Raw genomic sequence first — 9,530 nt, 5'->3', positions numbered from 1 at the left:
TCAATCTGGACCACAGAGATCAGGGTGGCAAACAAAGGAAAGTCAGGAGTGTGAACTACATCTGTGGAAAAGACTCTCTTGTAGCCGTATGAAGAGACCCGAAGACACCATCTCCTTACAACCATGATTCCAAGCACAGTTCAGCTCTGCTGGTTGCTGTGCAGCAGGCAGGATGTATGTTGAGTTGTGCTGACATTCTTTCCCTTTTTCCCTGTCTCTCCCACCCAGTGTCAGGCCGCAGCAGTGCCTATGGTGACACCACAGCCGAGGGACACCCGGCAGGGCCCGGCAGCGTCAGCTCCAGCACCGGCGCCATCAGCACCACCACGGGCCAGCAGGAGGGAGAGGGCTCAGAAGGGGAAGGAGAGGCTGAGGGGGATGTCCACACCAGCAACAGGCAAGGGGCTTTGCTTTCCTCCTCAGGAACATCTGCTCTGTAGTGTGGGGGCTGTGGAGGAGTTGGGGTACAGGTACTGAAATCATGGAGTGTGATTGGGACTCTTGGATAGTGAAATGGGAAAGTCAGAAATGTAGACTAGAGTGAATGCCATGGCAAAATCATAGTCATGGAATATCCTGAGCTGGAAGGGACCCACAAGAATCGTCAGTCCAACTCCTGGCTCTGCTCAGGACACCCCAACAGTCCCACCCTGTGCCTGAGAGCATTGGGCAAACACTCCTGGAGCTCTGTCAGCCTTGGGGCTGTGACCACTGCCCTGGGGAGCTGTTCAGTGCCCAAACACCTCTGGGGGAACAACCTTTGCCTAAACTATCCAACCTAAATCTGTTCCAGTGCCCGAACACCCTCTGTGCAGTCACCATGTGGTATGGTGCGTGTACCCAATGTGTGTCCCACATCTGTGCAGTCACCATGTGGTATGGTGCACATACCCAATGTGTGTCCCACGAAACTGTTGCCTGTATGAAGTGATGGTGATGATGATCTTTTGATCCTGCATGAGTCTAGTTAACAGAGGAATCACTAAAATACTGGGAGCTTGTGAAATTCAGTGTTAGGAAAAAAGTGTGTGCAAGTGTACAAAGTGCTTTGGGAAATGTCTGCAGTTGTGTGTTCTGTGGGAGCAGGTGCTCAGTCCCTTCTGCAGTGCAGTGGAGCTGATTGCAGGGTCTGTTTCCAGGCAGTTGGATGCTGCAGGTGACCATGCCAGGCAGTGTAGCTCTGAAGTGAACAACTACATTCATTGTCAGAATTGCTCTGCATCTTAGACATCCCTTGACTGGGAAGGCTGAGGGAGTCCACTCTTCTCTGTGAGGATTTGATGGCCTGAGGATTTCTGTGGCCAATTGCAGTGCTCTGTTGGAGATCCTGATGAGTCTGATACGTTTTGTGATGTGTCTGATTCCTTGCTCTGACTTCCCAGGCTGCACATGGTCCGACTGATGCTGCTGGAGAGGCTGCTGCAAAACTTACCTCAGCTGAGGAATGTGGGAGGAGTCCGAGCCATCCCCTACATGCAGGTGAGTGAGGAGGGCTCAGGAGTTCAGCCTCACTCAAACGGTTAAATCATTACTACTCCTACTCCAGGTTCTCTTTGCACATGCTTTTCCCTTTCTCTTTCCTGCCCAGTCTGTCTCTGGAGTTTTCCATCTATTGCACAGCATTCCTTATCCATATTCTTATCCTGGATTTGTACCCTTTCTCAGTGTGGCTTTACAGCTGACTCATGACTCTGAGGGCTCAAATCCCTCAACTCTGATGTGTTTGGGAAGGTCTTTTGGGTTTATACTGAATGTTCATATTAGGATGTGATGGCCCAGCAGAATTTGGAGGAGAACATTGATTAATGGGGATAAAATCTGTGATGTTTTGTGAAGGATAAATAGTTATCTTGAAAACATGGAACCTGCCTTCTAATATTTCTATCTTCTCTTCCCAGGTTATTCTGATGCTCACAACAGACCTAGATGGAGATGATGAGAAAGATAAGGGAGCTTTGGATAACCTTCTGTCCCAGCTGATTGCAGAGCTGGGCATGGACAAAAAGGTGAGCTGTAGTGTGTGGTGAACACAGACTTGGTTGGCTCCTTCCACACAGGTTTCTTTCCATGGAGGAATTAGATGCATGGAAGTCAGAGAAGCACACTGCTTCTGGTGTTCAGGCACTTTGTTTCTCTTGCCTCACTTCACTTAAAATAGAAACTTCCATGAGTGGAACTTGTACTGTTTCCTGGTTCCAGCATCCAGGAGTGAGCAGGAAAATTTGTCTTGCTTGAGTGAAACTCTTAAAACAGTCATAATCAGTAATGCATGATGGATGTACACAGCTTCTCACTTGGGCAGGGCAGGTCTCTGGTAGCCAGGCCACTGCCTACCCTTCTAGTGAGGCCTTTGTGCTGCTTTTTCAGTATTGCTGCTTGAGCTTAAATTAGAAGTGCTTCCTGAGGATCAGAGCACTGAACTTGAGGGGCTTGAGACACTGCTTAGCTGTGATTAAGCAGCAGGATGGATCTTCTCTTGCAGGATGTATCCAAGAAAAACGAACGCTCTCCTGTGAACGAAGTGCACTTGGTGGTGATGAGGCTGCTCAGTGTCTTCATGTCCAGAACCAAGTCAGGATCCAAGTCTTCCATTTGTGAGGTACAGTCTCCAAATTGCTTTGTCAGAGGATGTTGTTCTCCCCCTCTATTCTGCTCTTGTGAGACCCTTGTCTGGAATCCTGTGCAGTTCTGGTGTCCACAACATAAGAAGGACATGGAACTGTTGGAGCAAGTGCAGAGGAGGCCAGGGGGAAGCTCCAGGGGAGTGGAGCACCTCCCTTATGGAGATGAGCTGAGAGCTGGGGCTGTTCAGTCTGGAGAAGAGAAGGTTGTGTGGGGAACTCACAGCATCCTTCCAGTATCTGAAGGAGCCACAGGGAAGCTGGAGAGAGACTCTGCATCAGGAACTGTAGTAACAGGACGGGGGGGAACAAATTCAGTCTGAAAGAGAGGAAATGTAGGTTAGATATTAGGAAGAAATTTTTCCCTGTGAGAGTGGTAAAACACTGGCACAGGTTGCCAAGTTAAGTTGTGGCTACTCCATCCCTGGAAGTGTTCCAGGCCAGGTTGGATGGGGCTTGGAGCCAGCTGGGCTGGTGGAAGGTGTCCCTGCCCGTGGCAGGGGGGGCAATGAGATGGTCCTTAAGGGCCCTCCAACCTAAACCAGTCCATGATTCTATGATGTGCTTGGGAGGCTTTTGGTCATCAGAGATTATCTAAAAGCTGCTACCTGAAATAACAGATCCAAACCTGAAAACAGTTAAAAGTGCTTTGGAAAAATTGATGAGGAAGCTGTAGTTTTACTTGCCTCTTGTGAGAGAGAAGCTCTTTGAAACTCAGAATGGAGGCAGCAGACATGTAAAGACAACTGGATTCCCTTGTTCCCTGCATGGTTTCAGACTGAGCTCAGGGCAGCACATTAATGATGTTATTTAAAACGGTCTGGCAGCTTTTCCCCTTGCATCTTCCCAGTGCTGAAGGGGTTAAAGAGGATTTGTAATGTGATTATTGGAAAGCAATATGCTGCTGTGTCAACGTAAAAGTCGCTAAGAGGATTCCTTAGATATTTGTTGCTAAAAGGTACAGTAATAAGGCATAAAAAGCAGTATGTGTGGTGGGAAGGAGATTAATAAAAAAGCATAGAGGTTAAAAAATTTAGTCTGAACTGCATCAAATTTTAATGAGCTTATGAGCTGTGGGGTTTGTTTGGATTTACAGGGCTGCTTTAATAGTTTTATTTACAGTAGCTTTTTCTCCAGCCTTTGTTATTCACTTGAGCTTCCCACAGAAATCAAAGCTCATGGTCTTGCAGAATGCAGGTGGAGCAATACCTGGGTGGAGCAGAGCCTCAGAGCAGCAGCTGCAACAGGGACTCTTTCTCTCCCAGAATTCATACCCAGCTGGCCAAATCCCAGATAAACAAATAGAAATCCCAACTTTAAAAAAAAAAAAAAGAAGGAAGGGGGGAAAGAGAAGGGAAAAAAGCCCTAGTTGTCTAATCCATAGCAGAGTGGCCTCTGGCACATGTGTCGAGGGGAGATTAGACTTAAGAGGAGATTTTATTTGTTTTCCTTTACTAAGCACTTGTTCAAAAGAGTCTCTGTAAATATTTGAGTTGCTTTTCATAAACACAAAAAAAACCTCAAAAACCCCAACCTCAAACAAACCCCAAACTTTTAAAAGCTGCCTGCAAAGTTTCAGCAAAACCTGCTCTGTTATCCACACTGGCAGCAAGTGCTGTGTGGTGCTCACAGCTCACCCTGCTCTGCCCACTTGTTCTCAGGTGTGTTGGTGACCCACCTCCTCTCTTTCAGTCCTCCTCCCTCATCTCCAGTGCCACTGCTGCTGCACTACTGAGCTCTGGTGCTGTTGACTACTGTCTGCACGTGCTGAAGTCGTTGCTGGAGTACTGGAAGAGCCAGCAGAATGATGAGGAGCCTGTAGCCACCAGCCAGCTCCTGAAACCTCACACGACTTCTTCTCCCCCTGACATGAGCCCTTTTTTCCTCCGCCAGTATGTGAAGGTGAGTCCTGCCCTGTGCTGTTAGCTTTACATGACCTGCCTGGAAAGGCTGGTGCACAGAACTGGGTCAAAACATCCTTGCACAACTAGTTTTCCCTTAGTGCAACCAAAATCCATTCCCTTAGCACACACAACTGGGATTGCTCTGAGTTCTGTTAGAGCATCCCAGTTTGCTGCATCCCTTGGGGCACTCCTGAAAGAGAGGAGCTGCTGTCACTGTTCCTGGGTGAAGTGTTAATCATCCTGAAGGGAAGCTGTTCCATCCAGTGGCTCCTTGTGCTTGGCAGGCAAAATTCCTGACCTTCCTGGGTAGGGAAGCCGAGCAGTGGATGGGCTTTTCCACAGCAAATCCTAGACTTGTTCCACCACCGTTATGGTGTCTTTATCCTAAGATACTGCTGGGGAGGAGGAGGTTTGGTGGATGCACAGATGCAGTCAAAAAAAGCCTAATTAAGTGTAAGAATGTCTCCTAAGTGGGAAGCTTATATATTAAAGTGCCTTATTACTCCAGACTAACTTACTGCATCCTCACAGTTGCCATTTAGTTCAAGTCCTTATGCAGGTTTGTTGGCTCATTTTTGTGGGAGTGTTCTGTCTGCAAAGGTGCAGAAACCCTTTGCACCCTGTCACTTGTCATGGCTGTTGAGTGCCTGATGGATTGCCTTGCTCTCAGGGCCATGCTGCAGATGTTTTTGAGGCCTACACTCAGCTCCTGACAGAGATGGTGCTGCGCCTGCCCTACCAGATCAAAAAGATTGCAGACACAAACTCTCGTATCCCACCTCCCATCTTTGACCACTCCTGGTTCTACTTTCTGTCTGAGGTAAGCAAGAACATGATACACCTGCAGATTTTAACACAAAAATTCCAGTAATGATTTCTTTCGTGGGAAGATGAGCTTGTACAGAACTGATCTCAGGTCCATCTCAGATTTTTAATCTCCTTGGAAGAAGGTGAATTGTTGGCTCTGTTTTGTTCCTGTTGAACAGGAATCTGTAGGAAAACATACATGAAAAATAAGGTAGTAAGTGTTTGTTGCCACAAAGCTCAAAGAGAATCATAGAATCAACAGGGTTGGAAAAGACCTCCAAGATCATCAAGTCCAACCTGACCGTGGTCACTAGCCCATGGCACTAAGTGCCACATCCAGTCTCAGCTTGAAAACCTCCAGGGATGGTGAATCCACCACCTCCCTGGGCAGCACATTCCAATGCCTGAGCACTCTCTCTGGAAAAAATCTCTTCCTAATAGCCAACCTAACCCTCCCCTGGCAGAGCTTGAGTCTGTGCCCTCTTGTCCTGCTGCTGGTTGCCTGGGAGAAGAGACCAACCCCCACCTGACTCCAACCTCCTGTCAGGGAGTTGCAGAGGGTGATGAGGTCTCGCCTGAGCCTCCTCTTCTCCAGGCTGAACACCCCCAGCTCCCTCAGCCTCTCCTCATGCCACTTGTGCTCCAGTCCCTTCCCCAGCCTCGTTACTCTTCTCTGGACCTGCTCCAGCCCCTCAATGTCCCTCCTGAGCTGAGGGACCCAGAACTGAGCGCAGAAAACCTTTCCTCAGGTGATAAGATGTAACACTGCTCAGCTGTTGGTACTTAGTCTTTAAGATTAGAAATCAGGAAGACATTTGGAGTTTATCTTCTCATGCCTTTGTTTTGCTTCCTACTCAGGATAACAAATTAGCTTCTATTTACACAAGTATGAGTTAGGATTTCTTAATTAGGCTTGTCCAGCTGTTGATGTGAGGTGGTAGATGACCAAGAAGAGTGTTCAGCAATGGTTTCAAGGTGCTGCCTCTGCCTGCGACTTGCAGATGTCTGTACAGCACCTTGGAGCTGACAGATGGGTGAATCCATCTCCCATATCTTGTCTTTTTGGAAGAAAACCCCTGTTTTTGTTGGCCAGGCTGACATGTCTTTTCTCTGTGTAGTACCTGATGATCCAGCAGACGCCGTTCGTGCGCCGCCAGGTGCGGAAGCTCCTGCTCTTCATCTGTGGCTCCAAGGACAAGTATCGCCAGCTCCGGGACCTGCACACCTTGGACTCCCACGTTCGTGGAATCAAAAAGCTCCTGGAAGAGCAAGGAATATTCCTTCGTGCCAGCGTGGTCACAGCAAGCTCAGGCTCTGCCCTGCAGTACGACACTTTGATTTCCTTGGTAAGGAGAAGTGTCGCTGCAGCAGGCGAGAGGATGTTGTGGTGTTGTGAGGTGTCAGGAGTGCTGAGGTGCTGTTGGATCCTGTCCCTTTGTCCTTGCAGATGGAGCATCTAAAGGCCTGTGCAGAGATTGCCACACAGCGAACAGTGAACTGGCAGAAATTCTGCATTAAGGATGACTGTGAGTTGTGTCTGGGGGAGGCACTGGTGTCCTGGTTGCAGTCAGGATGTCTCAGCAGAGAAGGAGGGATGTGGCTGAAAGATTTGAGTAGGACTGAACTCTTTCCAGTACTAATTATCCAGTGCCCTAATTGCATCTGGTCCTTGGCTAAAGAGCACAAGATGGTGTCATAGATCACTTAGAGGAACAGGAGATCTGTGTTTTCTTGCTTGTGCTGTTGTTGTTTCAGGGTGTAATTTGGGATGAAGCACTTTATCTTGGTGCACCCCAGTGTTGGGCTCTTGTAGTGTAGGGACAAGAAGGTTCTGTGCATTTGGTCCTTGTGTTCAAAGGGGTTTTTGGTTTAGGTTGAGTGTTTCTTTATCTTTTTTTTTTCTGAATTCAGGCTTTAATAGCATGGAGCTGTGTCAGGGGAGATTTAGGTGGATATTAGGAGAAGGTTCTTCCCCCAAAAGTGTTTGGGCACTGGAACAGCTCCCCCAAGGCAGTGGTCATGGCCCTAAGGGTGACAGAGCTCCAGGAGTGTTTGGACAACACTGAGCCACATGGTGGGATTGTTGGGGTGTCCTGTGCAGGGCAGGAGTTGGACTTGATCCTTGTGAATCCCTTCCAGCTCAGGATATTCCATGACTCTGTGGTTCAAAGATTTTTTTCTTTCCCCCACAGCGGTTCTCTACTTCCTCCTTCAAGTCAGCTTCCTGGTGGATGAAGGAGTGTCACCAGTTCTCCTGCAGCTGTTGTCTTGTGCTCTGTGTGGCAGTAAAGTGCTGTCTGTGGCTTCATCCTCTGGATCCAGCACCTCTTCCACCTCTGCTCCTGCAGCATCAGGCTCTGGGCAGGCAACAACACAGAGCAAATCCTCCACAAAAAAGAGCAAGAAGGAAGAAAAGGAAAAGGAGCGAGAGGGTGAGCTGCAACTGAGCCATGGCCTGGGCTGCTTTCAGGGAGGAATTCTGCTCCTCTCAGCCTTTCTTACTCTTTAGAACTGCTCTCGTGGTGATAAATCTCACTGTTGGGAAAGGGTCATGGCTTGTGGCAAGGGTACTCAGACCACTGACAATTAGGAGAGAAGAGCAGTTTTACCATGTATAGATGAATGAGGAACAAAGACAAATCAGTATACCCTAAGGGTTGGGGCTGAAACTAAGTGCTGAGGACATCCCAAAGCCACCGTGTTTATTAACTTGAGTGGGCTTGAAGTTGTCTAATGGAGGTTACCTAACCTCATGATGAAGTAGCTTCCACTTAACTTGCCTGTCCTGGGTTGTAGGAGGCTGAAATGCTCATGAGGATTAAAACAAGTCCTGGAGATGCACACCCAGTTAGCTCTGCTCTCCAGTGATTGTGTTCAGACTTGTTTCCTCTGGCTGACTTGGAAGCTCTCTTGGAGCCGGGGCTGCTCCTTAATGAATATCCCCAGTCCTGGGAAAGTAATTAAGCTTTTCTATAAAAGTCATGGGCATAAATTCTCTCTTGGCTTTCCTTCAAGGAACCATTTGGGCTTTCACTGTCAGATGGTTTTCTGGGAGTCTTTTCAGTGCCTCATGGTCAATCCTTTTGTTTTTATCAGGATGTGTAACACATTTCTCATGTCCTTACTGGCGAGTTTTCCAGCATTTGAGTTTTGTTTTTTTTTCTGGTAGTCAGGAACACTGGGTTATATTTTTGAAAAAAAGACAGAAACTTTAGAATTGCTTTTTGCCTGAAACAGAGTATTTGTCCCCATTATCCTCACTCTGTGATACATTACATAGGACACTGTCCTGGCTGTGAGATACTGCATTTATCCACTTGGTTAAGTCTTTCTGTGCTGTCCTGCAGGTGAGGGTTCAGGCAGTCAGGAGGATCAGCTGTGCACAGCTCTGGTGAACCAGCTGAACAAGTTTGCTGACAAGGAGACCCTCATCCAGTTCCTGCGTTGCTTCCTGCTGGAATCCAACTCCTCCTCAGTGAGGTGGCAGGCCCACTGCCTGGCACTCCACATCTACAGGTGAGCTGGGGGAGTGTGGACTTGCCAGGTTCAGCTCAGCCTTGGAGAGCTCTGGCCTTGTATCAGAGTTACTCTCTCCTGGAGGATGGCTTGCCAGGTTCAGCTCAGCCTTGGAGACCTCTGGCCTTGTATCAGGGTTACTCCCTCCTGAAGGATGCTGAAGCTTTCAGGTGATTGCCTCCCCTGGAACTGCTCAGTTTGCCAGTTATTTGGGCTGGAGGTAGAGGTTGTGACTTAGTCATGATCGATTTGTCATCTGCAAGAGGTGTTTTATTTCTGTTGCAAAATCTGGTTCCTGACAGCTGCAGGAATAGGTGTTTGTGGGCAGGTGAATTTGTGAGGGAGATGGAGAATCAGACAGCTAAAATTTGAGAGTTATGGAGGGAGAGGCACCTTCAAGGTGCTGAACCTCTTCAGAACTCCATTCAGTTGTTGTGAGACAGCTGATTTAGGTTCAGGGGATGCTATAAACCGCTGGTTTGGGCAACGATGGGAGGAGAGGCTTAGGGAGCTGGGGGTGTTCAGCCTGGAGAAGAGGAGGCTCAGGGGAGACCTTCTCACCCTCTGCAACTCCCTGACAGGAGGTTGGAGTCAGGTGGGGGTTGGTCTCTTCTCCCAGGCAACCAGCAGCAGGACAAGAGGGCACAGACTCAAGCTCTGCCAGGGGAGGGTTAGGTTGGAT

General features: G+C 48.4%; 1 protein-coding gene across 1 annotated transcript in view; it reads left to right on the top strand.

Moving 5' to 3' along the window:
- LOC103798291 (E3 ubiquitin-protein ligase UBR4-like) overlaps positions 1 to 9,530 on the top strand; it is a gene marked incomplete at both ends in the record, with an annotated part of 45,185 nt that overhangs the window by 14,047 nt on the left and 21,608 nt on the right. Inside the window, 10 exon segments of the mRNA XM_009070547.1 lie at positions 229 to 397; positions 1,383 to 1,479; positions 1,899 to 2,006; positions 2,483 to 2,599; positions 4,314 to 4,523; positions 5,196 to 5,345; positions 6,451 to 6,678; positions 6,780 to 6,858; positions 7,525 to 7,764; positions 8,680 to 8,848. Coding sequence (XP_009068795.1) covers positions 229 to 397; positions 1,383 to 1,479; positions 1,899 to 2,006; positions 2,483 to 2,599; positions 4,314 to 4,523; positions 5,196 to 5,345; positions 6,451 to 6,678; positions 6,780 to 6,858; positions 7,525 to 7,764; positions 8,680 to 8,848 — 1,567 coding nt within the window.

This window comes from Acanthisitta chloris, unplaced genomic scaffold (assembly GCF_000695815.1).
Source record: "Acanthisitta chloris isolate BGI_N310 unplaced genomic scaffold, ASM69581v1 scaffold60, whole genome shotgun sequence".
Lineage (NCBI taxonomy): Eukaryota > Metazoa > Chordata > Aves > Passeriformes > Acanthisittidae > Acanthisitta > Acanthisitta chloris.
Note: the sequence above shows the minus strand (reverse complement) of the source record. Positions and strands in the feature narration are given on the sequence as shown.